This window comes from Venturia canescens, chromosome 1 (assembly GCF_019457755.1).
Source record: "Venturia canescens isolate UGA chromosome 1, ASM1945775v1, whole genome shotgun sequence".
In the NCBI taxonomy this organism is placed as follows: domain Eukaryota; kingdom Metazoa; phylum Arthropoda; class Insecta; order Hymenoptera; family Ichneumonidae; genus Venturia; species Venturia canescens.
In genome coordinates this window covers 31,137,858-31,164,664 of record NC_057421.1, presented here as the reverse complement: position 1 = coordinate 31,164,664, position 26,807 = coordinate 31,137,858, and the positions used below count along the sequence as shown (strand labels likewise).

Genomic DNA, 26,807 nt, shown 5'->3' with positions numbered 1-26,807 from the left:
ATAGAAGTTCAATATTTACAAAACATCCAAAAATCCTACAAGTTGTAAAATTTGTCTACATTCAAAAGTCATCATCAGCTTTATCGATTTCGTCATCTGTAGAAACTCAGCTACAAGCTCGTCGGTGGGGTAGCCTGCTCATACTTTACGGGATAGAACGAAAGTGACGAAAGTCCTCGCGCATGACAGCTTTCGATGACGGTGTGAAAATTACACGAGCTCAACGATATAAAGAACTGAAGGAATTAATCTATGATTATTATTTCAAAAAATAGCAAACAATGGAGTCTAGAAAAATATTAACAATAGAAGAAAAATCTCTGTATTTCATTTCGTCGTGCAAAATTCGATTCAATTCGAAACGAAACTTCGAGGCCTGCTTCTCCGATTGGTATGTACATACATGATTTTTTCTATAATTATAATCCATTTGTTTAATAGCTCGTCGTTGACTAATAAAAGTGACTGAACAGAAAGATATTTTTCTCGGTTGGCCGAAATGAGTTATGAAAAAAAAATTCATTTCGGTTCGTACGTACCATTGTACAAGGTAATTGTAAACTGTATAAATGAAAACACGTTTAATTATGTACCCGACGCAAAACTCACGATCGAGATTTTCTCGCACCGTTTAGCTTCCCACGGATCTCGCGACACTACGGTCGTTTTAAGATCTCGAGCTCTTTTTCTCGACGTTCATTCACGCACGGGGCAAGTTTGTTTTGCATTTTATCGTTATTAGGCGCCCTCAACTTGTTCCGAACAAACACGTGCACACCAACACGCGTTGCTCTCGTTTCCTCCATCTTTTCCTAACAATAAAAGACGCGTCACTGATCAAGGAAGAAACGAGTTTCAATTCGAAATTTCCCGACATTGAGAATATACAAACGATACAAACCAAGACGAGTCCGAATACTGAAAATGATCACTCACTTATCTAAGTACACTGAATTTCAAAATTCTGATCCGACTCCGTCTGAGCGGACAAAAAACCCCTCGAGTCTCAAATAATAGCCTCATCAGCTGCCAACAAGATGGGACGAAAAATTTCAATCGAAAATATCGTCCAAAAACAATAGCTAAAGTAGAAAAACAGCTTCCGCCAGAATCAAATACTGTCATTTCCGATTGGCCGGGAACGCGAAACTAGGCCTGTTTTCGATTAAAAGTTTTCGAATTAAGTAAACGAAGTAGATATTTCCCGATAGAAAAACACTTTTCAAAACTAATTCTCAAAACACCTTCTTTCTTTCTTTCCTGGCCTCTGGGTTCCCGTATCGGCCAATGGCCAATGGGTCAAAACACCTATGAATTATTTCTTCTACCGATCGTAGGTTTAGTTCTCATTCTCCCGCTAGATGTCATGTGTTTCCACTGATTCACCATCGGGCCAGAAAAAACTTGACAAAGGTCTGCGGCGTCAGCGGCCTGCAGGCAGATCGGCGCGATCAAATATTCGATGTCTTCGATGTCAACCAGCACCACCAGCACAAAACCAATTGATCTTTTGACGTGCTTATCTGCCTTTTGTCGACGTCTAAGAAACTTTGGAAATTCGACGAAATTTTCAGTGTGTAACCAAACAAATTTTTCGCTAACGACGATCAGCACACTACTTCGGGATCCTTGTGAAGCAATCATAACCTAAAATTGACATATTTCAGTAAAATGCAAATCGTGTAATTCAAAGTTTCATGTTCGTGTATATATTATCGTAAATACATTGTTTATAAAACATCTCCAGAAGTTCATCATCGTATAATAATATAGTGACGTATAAATATGTTATACTCCATTACTTCTGTCGTTTATATATATATATATTTGTATATTTAACCATACGCTCGATAGTCATGTATCAAAAGTGGGATGAAGTGGGGCGGAAATTTTTTTTTGTCATTGGGATTGCAGGTAAGTGTTTTATATTATAGCCTCGCGCTCACGCAACCACCTACGTAATAACAAAAAAGGGGGCAATTACTACAGTACATTATCTGGCATTTTCCTTGCATTGAAAAACGAGAAATAAAAAACTAAAATATTAAGCCATGAGTCTATCGTTACCGGCTTGAACGCGAAAAATTTAATCCATCCGAATCTTTGCACTTTCTCGTTCATTCAAAGAGAAATTGGAGTTATTAGACGCGATATTCTCATTATTTGGATTCGCGGCCGATGCATTTGTCGAATGAAGAAGACGAGGTGTCATTGGGAAAGTGAGAATTAATTCTCTCCAATATGTAGCAAGTATGTTTCCATGCGTACGTGTTTATTTACATGGGGCGTTCCAAGCATTGTCGCCACTTCGATAAATCAACGGATTCTCACAATATTAGCAAGAAAGAAGGTTTAAAGAAAGCCATTGGAGTTACAAAAGTATTGATAGATTTTCGTTAGTTTTTTTTTCATATCATCAACGACGAGCGATTATAATAAATAACAAAAAGACACGAGCTTTGAAAAAATCTAATTGCGAATACGAAAGAATGAAGGTGGGAACAAAAGCACGTTCCTACCACCTTACGTGCAAATATTGGTCGATTTTTATTGAAATCGCCCATATATACACGTATTCGATTCATGGAACTTTTGACACGATGGATAATCATGCGTTAGTGCTTTCTCAAACGCATAGAGAGAGGGGGGAAGGGGGGAGAGATGGAAACAAAACAAGCGAGACGTAAGTACATTGGCTTTCGAACAAGAGAAAAAAAAAACAATCGCGGGGTTTATAAGCTACGGACACGCTCGTAAGTATTTACTAGGAAGAAAGCGCGAAATAGATTTATTGCTTTTAACAATACGCGATTTCGCTTGATTCCTTTTTTCTTACACTTCTCCATTATAATTCATTGAATAATTTACTAGAAACAAGAATGAGCAATTATAATTATTTCTTCCAGTGTTATATTCAGACGCAAACGGTATCGCATCGAATTTATTCTTGAATCACGTTTTTATGTTTTTGTTTTTTTAATTCGTTCGATTGACCGAGCATTCGCAGAATTCGCGATAATACGGGAACGTCGGATATTTTTTCGAAGAAATTAAAATGCTTCTTTGTTGTTTTGCAAACACTTTAAGACGTTTTCGTGTTTCGGGGAACGCGCGGTCACCTCCTCTAGGAAGGACAACGAAGTCTTTGATTTGTGCTTTTGCTCTTGTTTCGACCTGTTTAATTTTTTGAAGCATTTCGGAATAAACGAGCAGCTATCAGAAATGGTGCTTTTCTTTGTTATTTTTAATACTATTCGAAAAATATCTATGTATGTACACCAGCTTAACAAAAAGAAATTCTTCCATACTCGAAGCGTGTTTCGCGGTATATTATTGAAAAAATGCCAGATTGTGAAAAAAAAAGTATTTTTTCTGTATTGTCATGAGCTACCGGACAGCTGTGTCGATGCGATATTTGTTATCATTCTTCATTCAGCGTGAAGACGACATACTATATTTACTGCGCTTTGGTATTCAAAGAAATTTTTTTGTTCCATTACAGATTTCTACTTCGACAAAACGTCAAAAATTGTAATTCTCGTTATCGCGGCTTTTTCAAATGCAAGGTTAATCGTACATTTGATTTTATCTTGTTCAGTATACGATCCCTTTTTTCGGCCGCCATTTTTTGCTCTATTCAACTCTTGATGACACGTTTCAACATATCGCAAATGTTGCCTCCATTTTGTGCGTTTTCCATGTCGTTTTGTGCAACAATTCAGTGTACATTTTGTAATTTAGAAACATTGCAGTGTCAGCCTTCGAGAAAAAATGTATAAACTCCACTTTCTTGATCTTCTCTAGTTCCTTCCCAATGTTGCGTTTTAAAAATCTTTTTCTTTTGTTTTCGGTTACGCAAATGAGTCTCCATGAAAAATATTCTTTCATTCTCCGATTGTTTTTTTAGCCTACGCTTCATTGATGGGATATGTCAAAAGCATTTGACAAATTATTGAGTTGCAGTGAAAATTGAAAAATTACTGACTATCGGACAATAGTGTTCCATGAAAAATAGAGGAAAAATAAGATGCAATTGTTTTTCAATTTTGGCTGTTTTAACCTAAAAATTGGACTTTAAACTATTCACAAAAATGTTCAAATCGATTGCCCTAAAAAAATTAACGTAAATGAAAAAATATGATTACAGTTTTGTGTATTATTATTGAACCGACAAAGCTCGCAATGAAACTGCGTTATTCGATGGGAAGCTGGGCAAATAGGAAGATTTTACCGATACACTGATCTCCCTGATTTATTTTGTGGTAGAACGGAGTTTGTGAGAAATTTCAAATTCATTGGGGGATATTATTGTGAGTGATAATATAAAATTCCAAAAAACTGTCCAGTTTGTTTAAAAAATGCCCACAACTGAGAAGATCGTAAAGACCCCTGGGTTGGAGAGAAATTATATTCATTCCGACTGATAATTCATACAAATAGAGTGATCGAGATTTAATTATAAAAACTGCTCGATCATATTATTGTTTCTATGTTTGCGCTTAATTGATGGACAATACTATTTATGGAGAACTCGAAGCAGCTGTTTTTTTAACAAAATTTTGTTAACAAATAGCTCAATTACTAATCTCAATGTTATCTCACGCCCAGTTAAAGAATTGTGATTTTTCTCATTTCCCGAAAATCATCAACAATGTATTACCAAAAAATATGCTTCGATTTTGTGATCTTCGAGAAAAGCGCCATGGATCCAAACATTTATTTCTATATTTTATAAAAGAGTTCGACTAATCGTTGCTCTTACATCCAAGTTTATGAGAATATGAATAATTCATACGCTCATTAAATTCTTTACATTTTATCGTCATGCAGAAAACTCGACAACCAAAGCCGAGGGAGCATGGAAGATCAGTGGTGATGTGACAGCGATGATTACAAAATATGGAAATATTTCTACATGTGTTTCAGAAATTAGCAATTGTCATTTTGAACAGCAAATATAGTTTTTTTTTTTAAATAGGCCCCAATAAATAACTACCTCGCTGTATTATTTTGGAAAAACCAAACTCCTATCTCATATTTCAAATGGAAAAGATTTGATTAATTATCGTAAGTTCTATCACATTATCTAATTACGAGAGCTAAGAAAAAAACGAAAAAAAAAAGACATTTCTTGTCTATTCAGACGATCCAAATAATTTAATAAATTTTTCATTAATTTATTAATATTCTCAGCAAATTCCTGCAGAGAGAGCCAGGACCAAATATGGGCATCTTTCGAATTATTCATTATTCTCATTCGAAATATGAAATAATACGAGAAAAATACATATTTATGCCTTTATATATTAACGCATAATTACTACGAGAGGATGATTATTTGAAAAACAATCCAATGAAGTGTAAAATTTTTACAATAATTGCAGTAGTTGTTTCATTCGTCATTTCGCATGATCTCTTACTCGTTTTCTATGTTTCTCATTCGAATTATGCACATCGTTGGAAAAACACAATTCATTCCGCTTTATTTCATCTCTCTTTCATCACTTTTCTAACAATAAATAAATCTTTTTCTGTCAAAAAAGTACGGCTATCTTCTAATTAGTGGCGGAATCTAAATTCCGCTTTTCCTTGAAACCTCACCAAAGTCCCAGGGGGAAAATAGTGGTTTTAAAAAGAAGAGTTTAAATCGCCCTGTACGTGCTACGAGCGATTATTTTTTTTCAACTTCTCGAATTGATAAAACATTCGATGATTTTGGAAAAAGTCGGCATTTTTACATTACAACGAGATAGGCTGAGAAATAGTATTGAAAATTTATTCTGATAGTCTAGTTCATGGATTTTCGTGGGCAAAAATCTCGGAAAGTATACATATCGAGTTTCTCGACAATCTCGAGTCGTGTGCGAAAAATTTTTGAGCAAAGAAGAGAAAGTATTTCGTTGCATTGGAACTATGAAAACTTCGAATATCGATAATATACCGAACGAATGAAAGTTTAATAAATGGCCGTACTTTTTCCAGCGTATTTCTACGAGTACAAAAACTTTTTTCATTCATCATCACGCTGGATAAATTGTTCTCGCGCAATGGAATATAAAAAAGTTCGAGCCGCGCTAACGGAAATTAGCGAAGACGAACCGGAAGCGGGGCCGCATATATTAAATCCTGATGATAACTATACACGAGGGAGGGGGAAGATTTTTTAATATCATCGGCAACAGCTGGCGTCGTGACGTGCGAGGACGAAAAAAAAATCTCGTGCCCGTTAGACGGCGGCGGTGTCGTCGTTGTTTCTCAGGAGAGCGGCGGCTTTGACGACGTCACCGCCGCACTGGCCGAGCATGACTTTACAATCTTCAAGTCCGACGAAATTGTTCTCCTTTTTCAAGAGTCCTTGCAAACGTTCGAGTTTTATAGCTGCGAGGACATCCCAATCCGTTACGTTGAGCGCAGCAACGCATGATTCCGGAGTCGACTGTTCATGCAAAACTTTCAGCATAATTCTCACTTCATCCGATTGTTCGCCGTTTCTCGGACCTCTCGTTCGTCTTACGTTCGGTCCATCACAGGCAAATTCTAAAAGATCTTCACACGATACGTGATCGGATTGTCTGGATAAATCGCTCGTGTTGCGATTACACGTTCGACGATTCGAAACGGAACTTGTATTGGACTCTTCTATTTTTTCTATATTGCTATTTTCCATTTGAGTGCTTGTTGCGCTGGAACCGTGATTCTCCATTTTTGATTGTTCCGTCAATCCCGAGTTTCCTACTCGCTCTTGAACCGCCGAATTTCCACGCGTTGAATTTCCTCGTCCTATCACTGACGAGTTGGACAACTCGTCACGGTTGAATGTCGGTGTCGAATTTCTACTACCGTCGCTCGTTTCCGAACTTCCTTGAAGACTTTTCGTGCTCGATATTTTTCCTGAATTTCGCGATTCTACGCTGATTTTTCGAGCGTGGTGTGTCGACGAAACTGGAGAATTCGAACAGCTGTTTTTTGTGCTACTCAACTCTTGCGATGTTTCCGTTGGTTCGGGACTACTACACTCGATCAGATTGTCCGAGAACTCGAGTAGATCTTCCGATATTACGCTGCAACGGTGCAAGCGGTTGTTCTCGATCGGTAACGAATCCAGTGCTTCTAATTCCGAGTCAATCCTCTGCTCGAATTCTTCTGGACTGGAAATTCAATTACCGTTCAAACAAACCCAAACAAGATTTCTGAGGGTTCAAATACTTAAAATACTTTTTGTATTTTGAGAAAAAATGCCACCTCAAAATTAAATCATTAACAGAGAAGCAAGAATTTATCTACCCGACTATCTGTTTTTGTTAATAAAAAAAATTTTTTTCTATAATGCTACAAGTGATGATATAATCAGTGAGCGATAAAAATGAGGAGGTTTGTAAATTTTCACTATAGAATGACAAAAGAGATTTCGATCCATATCATACTTCAATTTAAATCCAAAGTACCTTTTTTTTAAGGCGGGGTAACGTTTATTCGGTGGAAGAAAGACCCAATTTTAAGAATTTTTTAGACGCTACAGCTAATAGTAAATCAATTTTAACGATTGTAACATCATATTGCAATATATGAACAATATTCCTGGAATTTTTAAAACCCGAACATCAATAATTATTAACTCGATGGTAGCAAATCTTCAGAGGCAATTCAGAAAAAAGTTGTCCATCGGTGAACAGTATAAATCGAAATCTACTCGACCGATTCTTTTAACATTCGAGGTGAAAACACTGAATTTTGGTTAAAAAATAAGCCTATTTGTGGTTGTAAAATTAATAATTATGAAAAATTGGAAAAAAGCTCTCTCGGATACCTGGTCAATTGTGTAAGAAAGTAACATGCCGAATTCCAAAAGGATCGGTCGAGTAGATTTCGATTTTCCGAAGTGCCTCTGCTGTCTTAGAGTTAATTATTGATATTCGAGTTTTAAAAATTCAGGAAATCTTGTTCATGATGATGTCACAATCAATAAAATAGATTTGTATTATCCGTAGCGTCTATAAAAAAATTCTTACAATTTTTTTCACCGAATTGACGTTACCCTGCCCTTAATAGGAACAATTGAAGAAATCGACAACTCGAAAAAATGAAACTTGCAAATTCTGAATAAAGTTATAAACAAAACCATTAAAATGTCGTTCGTACTCAACCCTTGCTTAAAGAATTTTAATTGTGAAAAATGTAAATAATTTGAATTCTATAAAAATGAGCCTAAAAACTAAATGAAAAATAGTTAACATTGGTATGTACCTATTGGCAGCAATTTCGGGTGAAGCAGCCTGATCGCCGTTGTTATCAGTTTTGTGGGTATTGGAACTGGAGGCAGGATCATGGATATGAAAATTGGGTTGATTACCGTCCACTTGATCCTCGAGGGGTGGAGTGGTAACTGCCATTTTGGCTAAGGTACGAGTAACCCCACCGCCAGGAATAATTAAGGGGTGTTTGCGCTGATGTCTGGGCAAGCTTGATTTGGGTTGTAGAGTTTTGGATCGGTCTCTGGGTGGCAACGGGATAGGATTATCATCGACGTTGTTCTGATTCTGATTATTTTCTATGCCAAGAGCAGAATTGTGTCTTTCGAGATTGCGATTTATAGGAATGGGCGGGGGTGCGTTTGGAGGCGGTGGAGCGCGTATTTTCGGTAACGTTTTCGCTCCGCTGTGATGAAGGTCGAACGCAAAGTTGGATGATTCGCTGCTCGTTCCGCCCAGGTCGTCATTCTGTGAGATTCCATGTCCAAGGCTCGTCGCATGTTTGTTTCCACGTACTCTTGGTCGTACCATTGGTAAGCCAGACCTCAACATTCTCAACGGATTCGTTTCTGTGGAGTTCTCGATCGTTGGCGTTTCGACAAGACTGTTGTAAACTTCCTTCGCTTCCTCCGACAACGTTGCCTAAACAATTCGATTCGGGATCGGGATTGTGTTTTTGGGGTTGACGAGGGGCGGGGACGCGGAGTGAAGAAAAATGTAATTAAATCAAAATTCAAATGAAAATAAAATAAATTATAACAATTCAAAATAATTATAATAAATTATAAATCATTGCTTGTGAATACTTTTCAGAGAGAGAAAGAGAGAGAGAGAGGAAGAGAAGAGCGTACGAGTGACAAAAAATATATTAAAATGCGACGATGCTTTTGGATTCTTCAACAAATTTTTTTCTCCTTTCTGTGAGCTTTTTTCTTCCCACTTTCTCGAAGGCACACGTCCCACGCGTGCAAATGCAAAACAGTGTGTAGAAAAATAAAACGAACGGGACGTGCGCGAGAATACAAATGCACGTTGCATTTTAAGCTCGTTTCCGATGAGGTCAAAGTACTGGTCTTGAAGAAAAATAAAATAACCATAAATACACGATCACTTTAACGAATGCAACGTTGAAAATAATGATACACTCAAAGTTCACTTCTCCAATGATTCTATTCTTATTTCCTTTCTTATCCTTTTTTCCTTTTTCTTTCAAGTTGTATACCAGTAGTACGTTATATAAACAGTATAAATGTGTAAATATATCAAAAGTGTTCTTAGTTGTTATTCAATAGAGAAACAATTACACTAAGTGTTTAATCTGTATTTTACTGTTAACGATTATAATTATTATGATCATGCGAACATGCCAAGCGTAATTTATGGGGATTTTTGGATCGTCGATTTTTGTTAGCGCTTTCGAGATTTTGTGAGCACCGGATCTTCGATTTTCTGAGCCTTCTCTTAGTTCTTTAAATTAGTGTTTGCCACGCGAGCCACATTTAATAATAAAAATTGTCCAAAGAATCCAATGTGGAAGCACCACACTCGTTATTTGGCGCACATTTCCGTTCATTCATTTTCGAACAATTTTGCACCGCATTGAACGACAATTTCTTCAACCTCGAGACGTCTAAATTTTTGTTGCTTAGCATATTCGTACATGTTGGCCCCATTTCGGGAGCATCCACTGAGATTCTTCAATGTTTCATGAAAAAGTACACGAGGCAAAAACAACACGAGTTTTTTCCTTTTCCTTACAATTAATTTGTGAGCTCAACGATCGCATTCGTTGGGAAAGTTTTAAGCTGCGATTCACGAGATCCAAGTTTGTTGTTCGAGTTTATTCGGCATTAAGGCCGACATTTTGTGGCGTTGTAGTTAACTTTTAGTGGTGTTTCCGTTGTCGTTTTGTGGCATTCAAGCTCTCCGGTCTTTGTAACATTATAATCATCACAATTTAAAGTTTGAGTTCCCGGTGTTTTGAAGAGAGAAAACGTATTTTCCTCAAAAGCACTTTCTTCGTTGTCGATCGAGCGTCGTTGACAGACCAAAAATTGGCGAATGACCATGATCACTGATCGATTAAGAAACATTTATGATGAGCTCAGATGAATACTGCGTTTTCCTCGTCTACGGAGCTGGCGACGGTGGGAAAGTTAGAATATCGTTTGTAAATTCAGGATATTCGGAGCTCGTGTCCGAATCAAGTTCAGAATTGCTCGTAAAAGTGAGACTCGAGCTCGGGGCGCTTTCAGGCCAAGATAACAGGTTGTTTCTCGATGAGAAAGGGGGTGACAAAGAATTGAGAAAACTCGTCGACGGTGGCGGGGATTTTCCACACAATTCAACCGCCGAAAAACCTCGAGCAGTGTCAGGATGCAAGAATTGCGGTTTGTTCTTGAGATTCAAACGCAAACTGTGAGAAACTTTTTTGTGACGTCGCTTGTAACGTAAACGTGTTCTAATGTCGGTTTCCGAATGAGATACCGAGTCAGAATCCTCGGAAGATTCGTTGCCAGGATGAAAGGAACGACGTATATTCTTCATCGGTGGTTTACGATTTTCCGACAGAGACGAAGTTCTGTGACGATAAACGTTCGGGCCCGAACACTGTAACTTTTCCATCAGCACTTCGGTTTTCGTCAGGTCCTTTCGACTATTCTCATTCTGATAAAGTTTCGGTGGTTCCAATATATGTTGATGGATACTCGGACTCGTTGCCAGGCCGCTTCTTTGAGCGAGGTTCAATTTGAGGCTTTTCTGCTGCTGTTGCGGCTGTAATGGTATATTCAAATCAAGATGATTGGGCTTTTGCGCAGGAACGTTCAAGGCTCTTAGTGGCGCTGCTGAGGACGACGTCGTGACTTCAACGTTTTTCACACTCGCCCCAATCGAATTAGCACCAACGCTAGATTCTAAATTCCTCGAATTTTGAGCTATATTCTTACCCAACTGGATCATGTTCTGAGTCAATTTACCCAAGCCGAGGTTGAAACTCTGCCCTTTTTTCGAGTCCAAATAATTCTTTACGCTCTCCAGACCGGAAACTTCTCTCTGATACTTTTCTGCGAATATTTTACTGCTCAACTCGACTTGCTGGTTGTTCGCTTCAGCGTCGGACTTGCGCCGCAAGCGCTGGAAATTCACACGAAGACTTTCGGAACTGCTGTATATCGGCGAATCTTTTTTCTCTGGTTCAGCTATAAAAAGTGGATTATTCGATATTACAAATGGATAATTGTCATGACCGTTCTTATTTGTCTCGACTTTACGAAAACTCTGTATGTTTATTCTCACAGATTCGAGATTTCCTCGAGGACTGTCTGGCACATTAGGATTTTTTAGATTTGTTTTCAAGGCTTCCGTTGGATTGAAACCAGTTTTACCTTCTTGACTAGGATTCCGCGGCACGAAAGGAACTTTGCTGCTTCGTATTTTTTGGAGATCGAATTTTTTCGTCAATTCTACCATACCGAATTTAGCGGAGTCTCCTAGAGATACTGCGATTTTTGGCCTTGTGCCAGAATCGAAATTTGAAATAATCTTCTCCGTAGGCGAATCAAATTTCGTTGCTTTCCCACGTGGACTCTCGTAACTAGTTGTCGTTTTTTCTTTCGATGCATCAATGTTTTCCTCGTTCGTTTGTCCATCCAAGATCGTTTCTTTCGTCTCGTTGTTCGTTATTTTATTCGGCCCACCGCCGCCTCCTCCTAGTACGCCCAACGAACCGGAAATTCTTTCATTAATCGTTGGACTTCGCTCTTGGAAATTACACCAAAAAGAGCTTCTTCCAGTTTGCTCGAAATTATTCATTTTCTCGTATTTCTCGATTTTCTCATCCTCCAAATACGCTGTTTTGTCGTTGTTGCCAGGGCACTCGATCGTTAGCTCGTCCTCGAAATATTTCGGTTGCTCAAAGTAGCGATCGACATAACTCGTCGAAACCCTTTTCGCCTCTCTGGGAAAGTCAAAGTTCGTGTTTACGCTAAATAACACTTGACCGTTTTTAGTCGGTTTTATCTGATTCTCCGTGTCAACGAGACTCTTGCAATTTATTGAATTTTTTCGAGCGTTTCCGTTTTCCAAAAATTCTGTCGACTTAACGAGATTTTGTTTCGTTGCTGCATTGTCCAATATGTGAGTGTCAAATTCCACGTCCATGTACGACGTCCAGGCACTCGGTTTCGTCAACAATTCCCGAGACTTGGCAAAACAAAATTCTGCTGACGCTTTGTCCCACAATGGGAGCTTCAAGGTCGATGGTGCGCCGAGCGACTCTATGCTAGATACGGTTGATGATAATGACTGCAAACTCGAGCACAACCACTGGGTCATATGATTTGTATTTTTTCCAAAAAAATAAAAAACCATTATCACACATTGACACACGCGTTAAGTTTGTTTCGTTAAATTTCATGCCAAATTTACAGATAATCGTGCAAAAATTTTCAATGCAATCGATTTCGTGCATTATAATTAAAAAAAAAAAACACAAAAACACAAAAACACAATTGCAAAATACCAATCGCGTAATAAAAATGAAAGAAAGGAAATGCGAATTGAAAATAAATCCGATAAGTAATCAGATGGGAATTTGGAGTAAGGACGGAATTGGTTCGGTTACTCTTGGTTAGTAAATGCTGCACGAACTTTTGGGACGACGATCAGTTCATATAAAGATTTATATATTAATACAAGAGATCACAACTATTATATGTTATATAGAACATTTATATTCAAGGATGTGACTCGAAAAGAAGAGCAGTTGTTCTTGCTCTCGTGAACGAAAGTTTGTTGGAGTACTAAAATTTGTTTTTTTTCTTTCTTTCAAAAAATTTAGAAAAAAATCCGCAAGTTTTTGTTTTTATAAAGTTCTCTTCCTAACCAGATTATTCATCGATTAGAAAACTCTTTCTCGTCATTGAAAATTATATGAACGAGATTTGATTATGTTTTCTTCATACTCGTTACTTCATACTTATTTTTTCATACTTATTAGCAATGTTAATGAATAAGAACAAATAAATTGATAGCAGTAGTTGAGTATTTAAAGGAACGGAATTTAGCGATACGATTTCCCCTCTGTAACTGGAATTTTATTCAATTGTATTTCTTAGCACAGCAACGAATACTTTCATTCATGAAAGAAATTTGAGAAAAATAAGAAAAACAGCTTCATTATTTCGCTACAGAAATGAGCAAAATTTGATATTTTTCAGTCACATTTATGAATGAAAGGTAAATGAGACGGTGGTTGGTCCATCTAAATGCAATCTTCGTGCTAAAAAAAATTGCATGGAAATGAAAATAAGAGTTTTGCTCCAGGACAATGGCCGGTTCATGGTCATGTTCCCATTTTTAACTGATCTAATGTATCTGAAAAACATTGTTTCGCCGATCGCTGTTTAAAATACATAGGCAAAATTTTACGGCAATGGGTATAACCGATTTTCGCAAAAAATATTCGAGACCTATTGGGACAAAACTCTCAAAGAGCTAAATAAATAAATTTTGCTGAATATCCACCAGGAGAATTGCCCACCGATGTTTTCCAAAGCGGAGATTCTCATTCACATATAACTTTGTTCGGAAGTTCGAAACTCGATGAATATTTTTAATAAAATTTCAATTATGGGACCGTTCGATCGTCTATAGCATTGGAAATCAAATATCGATTATTCATTTGCAAGTATCTTCCGAAAAAAAAACAGAAATTTTTCCGAAAATTGGTTACTGATCTTGACTTAAATGTTTTGTACAAAGATTGAATCTATATCGATTGAGATAAAACATATTGATTTATATACGTGGTTAGACAAATGAGAAATGAGTACAGCTGCATCGATCGGCTTCTAATCGGCACCAGGAATTAACGATGCGTTCCATAACGATTCGCGATCAACGCTGATGAAAGCATCCGAGCGTTGCTGCTCGAGAGAGTTCACTTTTTTTTCCATCATTCGTTTCAACGACATGACTCGTTCTCAAACGATTAATACACGCTAAATGAATATTTCATGAAACAAGGTGAAGACGACGAAAGATGTCGATGATGGTGATAATGATTGGTGAGTAATGATGTTTGTACGTTTCATGTATCATGAGTGGCTCAATGTTTATAAAATAAATATGATAAAAAAAAAATAAAAAATACCAAATCAAATCCCATAGTTTTTTTATTAGAAATTTTAGTGAAAGTTATGAAACCAACTCAAAATGGCTCAATGCTGTATCAAAATAAACGGTCAATCAATACTTATGATTAATAAAAAAACTATAATCGTGGAACTGATTCAATTGTGAAATGGCTGAGTTCCACTACAATTATCTCCAATTGCACGTTGTTGAATTCATTTTAAATTGACTGATCACTGATTTTTTTCCCATTTTGACAAAAATCGTGTATTAAAAATACCGTACGTGGAATTGTTCAAGGGTTGATAAGCACAAAAATTTGTAATGCCTCCGATTCTCAACGATTGATGTGCGAGACTTATTTTCAAAATGATTTGTTTTTCAAAAAACTCTAGAGCCTGCTTTTGGAACTTTGATTCTATGGAAAAATAGTTTTTGTTTATTGTTAAATGAAAAGAACATCCAAAATTGAAAGATAATAAAACTATCGTAACGAAAAATTTTCAAAATAGAGAGACTAATTTTTTTTTAATTTATTTTTCCTTTTAATTGAACAAGCAATCGTAACAGAAATAACGGAATTTTTTTTTGTTATCACGTTCTAATATTTCAAAAATGTATGAATGAAAAATGATAAAAAAAATTAAACAATAAAAAAAATTGAATGTTATGATTGTTAGTTTGAAATAAAATGCAATTAAATAAATGATAGAAGGAAAAGAAACAAAAAACATTGTATAATGTACCTGGATGTCAGGTATACTGGCTGCTTCCTCTGAAAAGTGTCGTCTGTCAGGTTTTGGACTGTGTTGATGTGGCAACTTAAAAGAGAACTTTCTGCGCCTGGAAGGACTCGCAGGTGTGCGAGGAGACTCCGGTGGATGCTCAAGATCGGTCATGGAACGAGCTGTCAATTCCTGCGCCATGGCAATAGCCGAGTAGAGAGTTTTCTGATCTGCTGCCGAGATGGGCTTCACCTAAACGCAGGAAAAAATGTTACCACCGCTTGTACAACGCCACGTCCAGAGATTTCATTTGAGCTTTCAACTTTTCTTGATCTTCCAATTTTGTTCTTTCCTTATTTTCTTTCTTATCGTCTGCCGTTGTGAAAAAAAAAGCGCGGATCGAAGAGAAAAATTATTGCTAGTTGTCGTTATGCGTGGTAGGGATCAGAGTCGTTTAAATCTATTTCAAAATAATATTCATATAAATATATGTTACATCTAAAGATCGGCAAGATCCTAAGATCATTCGCACTAATCGGTCGCTATGCCAATTCTAGAAATTCTAGTCGATGGCAAAGGCAATTTTTATCTATTCGAATCATATTGAAAAAAATGAATGACTGATAAATAAAAAGTATGGAGCGAACAAAAATAAAATAAAAAGAGACATTATTGAAGTTCGCATCGTCGATTGAGGACATAGTTTTCCTTTCAATCATTGTCGATCAACATTTTTTCATGTCGACGGATATGCGTTTTTTTTAAATCTCCGAACAAGAAGGAAAATTAGCCTGCAACGCAGCGATCCAAATTTCAAATGTATAATCATTTAAAAAAAATTGACTTGAAATTGGTTCAAAAACACACACAAATGAAATAATAAACATCGATTTTTCATCGTCACGAGGAGGCTTGGTTGAATAAACATAAAAAGCAACGTAAAATGGGATGCGATACAGTGATCAAGACTTTTTCTAAACACGGTGAAGGTGAATGAAAGAATTTCTTCAAAAACGTTATTAAATGAAAAAATTTAAAAAGAAACCAGGGAAGTATTCTTAAAAAAAAATCAAGAGAAAGAGAAAAAAATTTCATATACGTTTTTCGGACTCACGGTCGCTTGCTTTTTTTTGCCGCATTGTTTTGCCTGTATTTCTCGGAGTTCGTTTCGAGCGTTGCTTGATTCGTGCTCCGTCGACACTGGATGGCCAGGCGGCGGCGGAGGTGGCGAAGTGCCTGAAATATGTTGTAATTTTTATATTCTTTTTTGCCATTTCTCAACTTGCTCCTACTTTCTCATGGTTTTTTCAAACGTCATCAACATTGTACAAATCGTTAAGTAATCTTACTTCAACTTTTTTTTAATCGCTCACTGCAAAAATGTGACAACATTGAAGTTTGATTAATATTGACAAACGACTTTTTTGTTGAATTTGCAAGTTTTGAATCATTCTCACTCGATATTAACTTCTCTTCCTCGATTCGACAAGTCAAAACAATTTTTGAGGATTTTTTCTGCCAGCAATTGGACAATACTCGTTGGCGTTATAAAATCTCATTTCCTTTTTTTATTTCTAATCCCACAAAAGTCAATGTTATAAAATACTTAATTGTCAATGGTGAATGATATCGAACGGGAAAGAAGAAATAAGCGTATGAAATAAGAGTTCGAAATTTATTGGGTGAGTTTCTGTGAGAGACAAACCTAAAGATCTGAACATTTGGTCCATTTCGTCAAGGAGACTCGGGCCAAAGTCGAAATTCAACGATTTGTCGAATCTGAGTGGGCTGTCCTGATTCTCCTCGTCGCTGATCTCGTGATACTCGTGATCGGCTCCAACGTTATCCATACTTTCTGTTATGCTCGATCCCATGGATTGCTTGCTCGCATTACCAACATTACCGAGGTGTGATATTTCCGAGCTCGTGTCTGACCACAGACCCTCTGGAATGGTCAAGAAAAAATATATATATTCTATGAGTTCTAACTTGAAATCATTAAAATTCGTAATACTTCGAGAGGATTACATTAGCGACTTTTTAAATATAAATACTTCATCGAGATAGTATATTACCATGTTTGCTCGAAGGATCGTGTTGCAAGTGTTGCATATTTCTGCTATCCCTTATCGATTCGTTGACGATATCGACGGGTCTACCATCTTGACTCAGAACCTGACTAGAATTATCCGTAACGTCCTCATGGGGTTTGTACGGTGTGACTATCTGTCTCGGTAAACGGGGATATTTACCACCGAGAAAGCTTATGTCACCGAAATAAGCTCCGTCGAGACCAACGTGACCGGTGTGTTTGAAATCGCCTTGAGGTGAGGAGATCATATCGGTACGAATCTTCCGTCTCTGTGAGGAAAATACATTTTTGCCATCGCCTCGTGAAAATTCGCCGGGTTTGTTGCTCGGTAAATTAGATCCTAAATAAGCTATCGTGTGGGCTGGATTGAAGAATCCGGTTTTGCCGTTGTTCAAAACACCTTTCCAGAGTACATTACTGCTGCCTTTATCCAGTACAGTTATAACGTCACCTTGACGATAGGACAGTTGTCCCAACTCGGAGCTGTCCTGGACGGCCTGAACTTGTTCAGGCTTCAACTCGGGCAGTAAATTTATAAGCTCAGTGAATTTAGGCCTTTTACCAGGCTCGTGTTGCCAGCACTGTTGCATAAGGGTGAAATAATCCTTGGGGCAACAATCAGGTTGTTCGAGACGTTGAAAATTAGGCTCGTCTATGGCTTCCAGTATTTGATGCCCGGTCAATGCAGCCCACGGTTGAAAACCATAACTGAACATTTCCCACAACGTCACACCGTAAGCCCACACATCCGAGGCGGATGTGAACTTGAGATAGGATATACACTCGGGTGCGCACCAAGCAATTGGCAATTTCAAATTCACATTAAAATTCGTCTGATAATAATCTTTGCCGACGCCTAGCGCTCGTGATAAACCGAAATCTGATATCTTCACTTTGTTTTTCGAAAATACTAAAATATTTCGAGCTGCGAGGTCACGATGGATCAATCTTTTTGCTTCGAGATATTGCATACCATCTGCTATCTGTACGGAAAAATCGCATAGCGATAAAACTGGAAAACTCGCTCGCAAACTTGGCTCTTTTAAGCACTCGAGGAGCGAGCGCAGGGGCGCTAATTCCGTCACGAGCATCAAAGAATTCGTATCCAATACTACTCCGTACAAACGAACTATGTGCTCGTGATCTATCGCGTGCATTATTGCAGCTTCCTTGAAAAATTCTATTGGATTGTTTTGCATTCGCTCGCGTGATAAACATTTTATTGCCACTTGTATTCGTTCTCCATCGTTCGTCCATACGCCCTGTTGGACCACTCCAAATTCACCGGTTCCCAATTCTTTGTTCACGATTATCGCATCCGCTGGTATCATGTGCTTGTTCGGCACTTTTATCGGTGGCTTTTCCTGCTTCTCCTCGGGCAACATTCCCAATCCTCCAACCGGCTGTTCTTCTCGCTTTGGTAAAAGCATCTTCTTGAATTTCGACAGATAATTCTGCGGAAAATGCTTCTGGAAATACTTTTTTAAACGTCTCATTTCCGGCTTGCTCATTCCTATTGCGTTCAAATCCTCCTCGGTAACGTACTTCAGTTGGGCTGTGTTCTGCACCTTCAAGTCTCCTGGAATTCAAAATTAATCGTTACTACATTGCAGATCATTCATCTTTCTCAAGTTGAAAACAATAATTATTATCAACGGACAGATGCACCGATAAAAAGGTGCTAAAATTTTGGCGTTCACTTGAACCAACACTTTGAAATGTTTGAAAATTTGAATTTCCATGAAGAGTCCTTTTCAATTGAAAAATTTGTTTTCAAAATTTCCCTCGTCTATCGTTCTTGTTTCAATGGTTTTACGCCATTATTTTCATGCATTCATGCACGACAATCACGGTGAAAAATAGATTGTTTATTTGAAGTCTTCATACCGATCTACGAATGAGAATGTGAGTAGTGACAACAGTTTGAGATCATCGAAGAGTTTTCTTTAAGGTTTTACAAATTGGCACTATATTGCCAAGAACTATGAAAAAAAAAAAAAAAAATACAATTCATTTTTAACTGGCAACGATGATAATCCAGAAATTTGTTGTCCATGGAGAAGCATGAATCGTTAATTGTATGGAATTTCGACGCCTGAATTAGCCCGCTGATTACGGTCACAACGAGTGCGAGAAAGAAAAAAATTACACGAAGGTCAGATATTGGAGCGAGCTAAGAATCATTCGAGGACATGGTTGATCATACGCTCTTGAACGTTTATCAATAATTCATGCATTCCACCGTTCTTTTTTCCCGTCTATCATTTCATTCGATTATTTTTTTTTACTTCATCGCTAACGTTTGTTGCTTCTTCCTAGTTGTTCACCAACAATTGTTTTTCTATCGTATTCGATTTTTATTCATTCTTTCAAAAAAAAAAAGAAAAAGAACAAATTTCAAGAATTTTCAAAAGTGCGAAAAATGCGTACTGCGTATGCCAGGATAATATTGCTGAAGCTCGGCCTCCATGAGGAACTCGTAGAGTCCCGGCCCGGTATTGCGAGCCATTCCTCCCTGGGTGTCTGCAAAAGAGAGAAAACCAGACATGAGTTTAAAAAACGAGTGGTACACGTGGAAGGAAAAATAATAAAAAAATAAATGTGTAGTAAATAATAAAGCAGCCTCGGATAATTTATGGTTTTTTCAAGCGTTTCGCTTTCGGCTACTTTTTTTCATTATTCATTTGAGCGGGGGTCGACTTTGGACGAGCAAACCTATACGGAAATACAAATTTTAACAGCTTGCTATTCTCTAGATGGTTAACCTCGATGAAGTAGTTTGTGTATCGTACATACGAAACGAGAGCCAAACTATTAAACACAGAAAACGACTTACAGATACGACTATCTATTTTTTTTCTTTTTTTTTAAGAGACATACAGAGCGAGAACGAAAAACAAATATGCGAATTGCAAATGAGAGAAAACAAAAACGAAACGATGTACATGGGGCGTTCGAGGCCGATCGACCACTTTTGAACCGGACCCTTTTCGATTTGGCGGAAACTTTTTCATCTTTTTCTTCTTTATCAAAGAAATTTTTCAGAATTTTTTCAAATTTTTTATCCCGACACAAAAATAGTTATGAATTAAAAAAAAAATTTTTTATTACGCTTGTTTAAAGTGACATAACGCTTTAAAAAATTGACTCACTGGGACGTTTTTTTTTAAGTCTTGCCTCCGAATGTACTTTTCAGAAAAAAATATCGAAGTCATACTTTTTGAAATTTCATCTTCAACGTTTTTTTTTTGAGAATTCAGATAAAAAACGAAAATTTTGGGACAATTGCCATTTTCTATTTTTTGTTCTTTTCTCCATAAGAAACTTCGACATTTTCTACAACTTCTCTGAAATTTTCAAAGTGGAATCTTTTTTACTTTCTATTCTTTTTTTTCACTACAAAAAAAAAATTCAATTCAGCTTATTTCTAATGACACAACTTTGAAAACTTTCGAGGATTTATCGAGCACTTTAAAAGTTGAAAAATAATGATAATTATGAAAATAAAAATCGGTAATGATTGGAAAAATTTCAATTTCTTCTCTTAAAAAAATCAGAAAAACGAAATTTTTCAAAAAAATCACAGTCGGGCTCAAAAGTCGTCGATTTGGTCTGGAAGGCCCCATATATGGACATGCTCTATGTGGTTCAATTATATGCCTACATTCAAGTGGAAATGCGACTATTTATGTGTGTACGTATGTTTTTATAATAAAACTTGAAATGTATGTATTGAAGCCAACAACGAGCGACGACACAATTTCTTTTTTCAACCTTTACAGATGAAAAAAAAATTCTTTTTGTACGTGAATATTAAAGAAACTGACGTGCACGATCGATCGAGATGTTGTTGAAATAAGTACTCTTCAACAAAGCGTTTGAATGAAAGTGTCATGGAAAATCCGGTCGCTTGAGAGGGAAAATAAAATTTTCATGAACTTTGATTCGTACTAATTTTTTGTATGTTCCAACAAATTTAACAGCGTGATACAAATGTTCTGTGCCAAATTCGAGCAGCCGAAAAATGATGACGCTGAAGTTTCCAACATTGGAGTCCAACGAAATGATCGAAAGAAACTCTCCAATAATTCCAGTAATTTCTCTATTTTGTTCTCTGCCAAATTTGCGATTCGTAGTTTTTCAAGCTGCACCAACGATTCGTGAAATAAAAAATTGGTGAATTACAAACGTTTTTTTCGTTCATTTCGTTGGACTCCAACGTTGGAAACTTCAGCGTCGTGAAAAATGGTAGATAAAAAGTTTTTTTCTTTTTCCAGAATTTTGATTCTTTACATTTTTTTTCCCGGACTGTTCATCGATCGTTGAAGACTTTTTCACTCAGCACGTTTCAGAGCACTTGAAAAATGAAAAAAAAAAAGAAGAAATTCGATGCTATATCGTATCTTAAGCTTCTATAAGGTAAGACAATATTTAAAAAATTAATAAATTGCGTTGCATGCACATTTTCAACATCGTAAGAAACATGCATTTTTGCGTCACATGTGTGGACTGTCTTTTTGCAGAAAATCACAGTTCTTTGCTACATAAAAAAAAGGAAAAAAAATCAGAGCATGAAACGAAATGAATCATTTTCCAATGCAACGGAAATCAGGAGAGTCAATGTATACGGTGAACGAAAAGAATTTAGCAATTTATTAAATCGCTGAATTCACCGATACGAGGAATCGGTTAAAGAAGTGAGGCAAAAGACAATTAACGAATTTAAATAATCCACGACTGTCGATATAAAAAAGGAGAAAATTTTAATTTCGTGGATCCCAATAAGCAATTTCTACGTAAATAAATATGAAAGAAAGATTAATAAACAACAGTCTCCAATACGCTCGCTCTCGTGAAGCATTCTTGGGGATTCTCTTTGACACGAATTGCTTCGATGATTCATCGTCTTACGAGAAAAGCGTATCGTTGATGTTATCGGAAGGAATCAAGGAAAAAAAAGAAAAATTAACCAAACAATAAGCGCATATTTATAAATACGTACACGTGTACAACGTCCTCGAGCATAATGCACCGCAAGAAAAAGTCATCGTCGATTAAGATCGATGTTCTGGTTCGAGACGAAACTACTAAATATATCAAAAGTAGAGGCAAATTTTTCCTATGTATAAATATATTCATAAAAATATGTGAGAAATCATTTGGTTTTGGGACATTCGCAATCGGTTCGAAATAACCAAATCACATGGCGCTGCCGAGTAGCGACTGACAAACTAAACAGTTGAGAACGAACGGGCATCGAAGGAAACGTCAAGAAAAGTCGACTGGCGTTTTCCTCGCGAGGCCCGCGCGCCATCTCTGCAGTCTATCGACGTACGAGTCATTCCGAGTCAGAGCGACAGGTTCCTAACCCCTAAAATCATTGTTTCACTACACATCGATTAATTTTCGTATAGTTATTCCATTTATGTTACGAAAAAAGTCAAAACAATATCAGCCTTCGAAAGGAATTCGAAATATTTTAATCCAGAAGTTTTTCATCGATGTCAAAAGTGCGAACCTTCCTTTAATATCGACCATCGATTTCTTTCAACGATTCATATTGTAGTTATGAATTCATTATTATTCGACAAATATAAATAAAAAAAGAGGCCACGCCGTTTGTATCTACGATTGCACCAATAAATCTCGTTCCTATTCACCATTGTTTCTGAAGGTCCCAACTTTTGCTGTCACTCAAGCTTTTTGGGAATCACGAACACTCGATTATTCGCGTTGCAGCGAAAAGACATTTTCAGGGTCCTGTCAATCCGGCCTCGAATGATCCATATCATAAACTTACTAGAATGCGCATCGCGTGAAACTCGCAGAAAGTAGCATGAATAAGTACACGGTCCGGAATGCCATCTAGTGGCCATCAATGAAGTTAGAGCATTATTCGAAATAAAAAAATCACGATCTTTTGTGAGAAGCATGTGTTCTCAACGAGAACACATCTATAATGATGTTTTACGAAATGAAGAATTACGTTTAGAGATAATTCGAGGATAATCATATCTATGTATACACTCGCACGAATAAATATGTATATAGAAAGAGAGAGAAAATACGAGTAAGGAAACCGACTGCATGGTCTGACACCCGATAGCGCTTGACACGATCGCATACGAGATACTTCTGTATTCTGTCATATATATAAATGTCACATACGTGAAAAGTTCGCATGTCCTTGTTAATACATAGTAAATCTTGCTGTTTCACTTAGAACTGATTAATCCGTAAATTAATGAATGAAGATAAAATTGTAGAAATTCGAGTTTACTATAAATAGTGCGTTCTCGTCACGACGCTGGAGTTTGCAACGTTGGAGTCTAACGAAAATAACATTTGTCAAATTTTTATTATTTCACGAATTGCAAATTCGGCAACAGAATTGGAGAATTACTGGAATTTTCCGGAATAATGAATGATATGTTTGACTGCGTTTCGGGAGAAAGTGGAAGAATAATTCAGAATCACGGATACTGATGAATTTGGGTGAATGTACTCGAAATGTTGCTCATTTTTTCCGACCGGAAGTCACCAGCTTTGAGCCTGAACGAAAATCTCCAGCTTGCCCTCCCTCCCCCCTTCCCCTTCTCATTAATTTGAACTTTCCACGAGGGCAACGAGAAAAAAGGAGAAATAATAAATGCGTTAACGCGAAGTGGAACTATTGTTTTGACCGGAAGTAATCAGTCCTGATGCTCACTAAGAATCAACTTTCTTTCCCCCATCTTTGAGGCTCTACGTTTCTCTGTGTACGTACTGACATCACAAACGAATAGTCTGAAGAGAAGATAAAAAAAAATGAAACAAGTTTCACTCGCTTTCGTTTTGAATCTATAAAACGAAACGCTTATCAGAGTAAGATCATTTTTCGTTAAATCGGATAAAACGAACTTGTTCAAATCTGCTTTTATTAACTTTACAGAATTCCTGTTGAAACTTTTTCACCGGGCAAAACTTAAGGTGATGGAGCAATCGTTATCTCGCCACCGTGAGTGCGAGAGAGATAGCTGCAATTTTCGAAATTGAATATGTTTGACACGGTTCGATCAATAAAAAAAAGCCCCTGTCAGCGTATTTTTGCCATCTTTCCGCGTCCGCTGACAGAGCCTTTTTTTGATTAGTCAAACGACAGCGGAGAATTTTCATTTCGAAAATTCGAGGTGAGGTTACTCGGCTGATCCATGCTCTTAAGCATTTTCAATGAAAAAATATCGTATACTTCGTTTGGTGGGTTAAGATAGAAATAGAGCGACAATGAGACAAAACCGTTTTATCTGTCGTTGGAAACGAATATTGCAAAATTTCTTAAGAGGATGGATCAGTCGGTATATCGCAACCATGAGTGCGAGAGAGATAGTTGCAAATTTCAAAATCGAAATTCTTTAACACAGTTTGACCGATTAAAAAAAGGCTCTGTCAGTCGATTTTTGCCATCGTTCTGCGTAGGCTGACAGAGCCTTTTTTTAATCGATCAAACTGTGTCTAAGAATTTTGATTTCGAATATTCCAAGTGAGGTTAGTCGACTGATCCATACTCTTAAAAACTTTCAAGTTTTTTACGATTTTTCCACGTTCTTTAAAAAATAATGTTTTTCAAATCCTAAAAAGTTGACAAAGAATATAAAAATCTAGGATTCACCAAAAATACCGATCGAAAATATGACTGATGAAACGAATAAGTAAATTCGATAGAATCAAACGTTTTTTTATTTCCACAGGACATTCGATCGCACACGAAATAGCATATAGAAATACCGAATAGGGGTTTCCTCATCTTGTGTGGAGAATCGAACGATATATATAGTGTCTGAGTCGAGCGCGCAGTGGCATGTGTCGAAAGCCCTCGGTGAGAATCTCGAACTGATCTCGCACACGTCGCAGTATAAAGAATTGAGGAGACAAAGTGTGCTGTCACAGAGGGGTTTGAAACATTCAAGGGATCGGCGTAGGACTCGAGAGAAGAAAAAAGAGAGAACTTGTATAAAAATTCAAGTTGATGTTTTTCTCTCTTTCTATATATATTACCCTGTTCTTTATTAGTATCGCAAGGGCGATGGGGAGGGGGGCACGCCCCGCAGTCCCCTCCTATTGAGAAACAAAATGGATGAGGAGGGGGTGGGGGGAGGGCCCTTAAATAGAATATTAGAATTATAAATAGCGGGTGTCTCATTTAAAACGATAGTACAAAGGGGCACACTCACCCATTGCAAGAAGAGACTAAAGAATGACCGATCGAACAACAAATGTCCAAGGATCAGGTAGATTGAATTTTTGGCCTGGAACATGTAATGCCGGCGTTCCCCTCTCCTCCACAACGCACCGGTGTCCCACGACTTTCCCGGTGACACCCGAGACAAGAAAAACACACATGAACCTTAACACATAGGATCACATTCGCACTGTTGGTCACACAGACACAGACTCGATCGTAAAAAAGTATCTTTCTCTCTCTTATTTGTGATTAGTATGTCGATCACTTCACTTGGAAACGCACGCGACTTTCTATAACCTTTCCTCGTTCTTTCTCGATTATTTCTATTCCTTTTGTTGCTCCAGTATTTCTCTTATTAATCGTACCCCCTTCGTCTGTCTCGTCGCGAAATTCCAATATCACGTTTCCTTCACATCTTCAACGTTTTCACCCCCTTGTTACGTTGTCTCGCAGTCTTCGGCCAACCACCCTCATTTTCTTCGCTCTCGATCACCCTTCCTCCTCCCCCTATCCTCGTCCTGCGACTTCTTTTTGCACCCCCCCCACTTCTACCGATATTCTCTTTCCCCTCAATCCGCCGGCTGCGTCAGGCTCTCAGGCTCACTCGCTTCTCTCGCGTTCAAACAAAAACGGGAGAACCCAGCCTCTTCTGTTATTACCATCTACTCGGCTTCTTACATTCTCCTTTATCTTTCGTTCTTTTCTGTGGTTCTTTTTTTTGACACAGACATTTAATTAAGGGCCTTGAAAAATTGAATAATTTTCAATTCTATGCAAAAATAAAGTGCTGATCGGTTTTCCGGTTATGTATCAAATGTTTTTCGAGAGTTCTCGCGACTCGTATACGACACTCCGAAGGGCTCGAGAATTATACGAGATTTATTCGCCTCTTGTGATGATGCCCGTATTTTAACACTGTTCTGCGTCACTGAAACCAAGATTATTATATCTTTGTTATAATAATGACCCCCTTTAGACTCACTCTTTCCAAACCCCCCTTCCTTCTTTTTTTTATGTGACATGTAAAGAGCACTTCATCTCTTCACCGTTCACTAACCGTACTGCACGAGTGTGCCGCGTACACTGTCTCACTGTCAGTGAGTAATACTACTCACTGAGTTTCCCGATTTCTTTCTCCAGTACTCTGAAATTAGCCTCGAGCCAGTAAGAGATAGAGACTTTGACGAACTGGATGATGAATTTCAGATTTTGCCGGTAGGGGGTGCGACTCTACGGGGAAATATTCGCAATAAAATCTGAGAAATTTGCATGCAAATTGTTATTTGATCGTTCATTTTATATTATTTCTAGAAACAAGAAAGGAATTGGTTTATAAAACTAAAAGAGTTTTATAATAAAATAGAAAAGAAAAAGACTCATGAGAT

At 37.4% G+C, this 26,807-nt stretch overlaps 1 protein-coding gene and 1 long non-coding RNA gene across 7 annotated transcripts; one reads left to right on the top strand and one right to left on the bottom strand.

Annotated features, from left to right (window-relative positions):
- Positions 1-1,740, top strand: LOC122418792 (uncharacterized). The gene is made up of 2 exons (XR_006262679.1): positions 1-391; positions 1,338-1,740. It is a non-coding gene; the product is annotated as an uncharacterized lncRNA (long non-coding RNA).
- On the bottom strand, positions 1,687-26,508 carry Ack-like (activated Cdc42 kinase-like). 6 transcript variants are annotated; one of them, XM_043432922.1, is made up of 8 exons: positions 22,204-23,330; positions 19,632-19,724; positions 17,185-18,780; positions 16,815-17,054; positions 16,209-16,345; positions 15,131-15,361; positions 8,245-8,891; positions 1,687-7,148 (listed from the first exon to the last, which is right to left on the bottom strand). In XM_043432922.1, the coding sequence occupies exons 1-8, from the start codon at positions 22,247-22,249 to the stop codon at positions 6,227-6,229; spliced, it is 3,912 nt and encodes a 1,303-aa protein (XP_043288857.1). In that variant the 5' UTR covers positions 22,250-23,330; the 3' UTR covers positions 1,687-6,226. The 6 variants fall into 6 exon arrangements, with proteins under 6 accessions (XP_043288857.1, XP_043288858.1, XP_043288853.1 ...); XM_043432923.1 differs by having other exon boundaries at positions 16,224-16,345; positions 22,204-23,327; XM_043432918.1 differs by lacking the exons at positions 1,687-7,148; positions 8,245-8,891 and adding exons at positions 9,401-12,575; positions 25,412-26,508 and having other exon boundaries at positions 22,204-22,288.
- Positions 26,509-26,807: the final 299 nt, after the last annotated feature.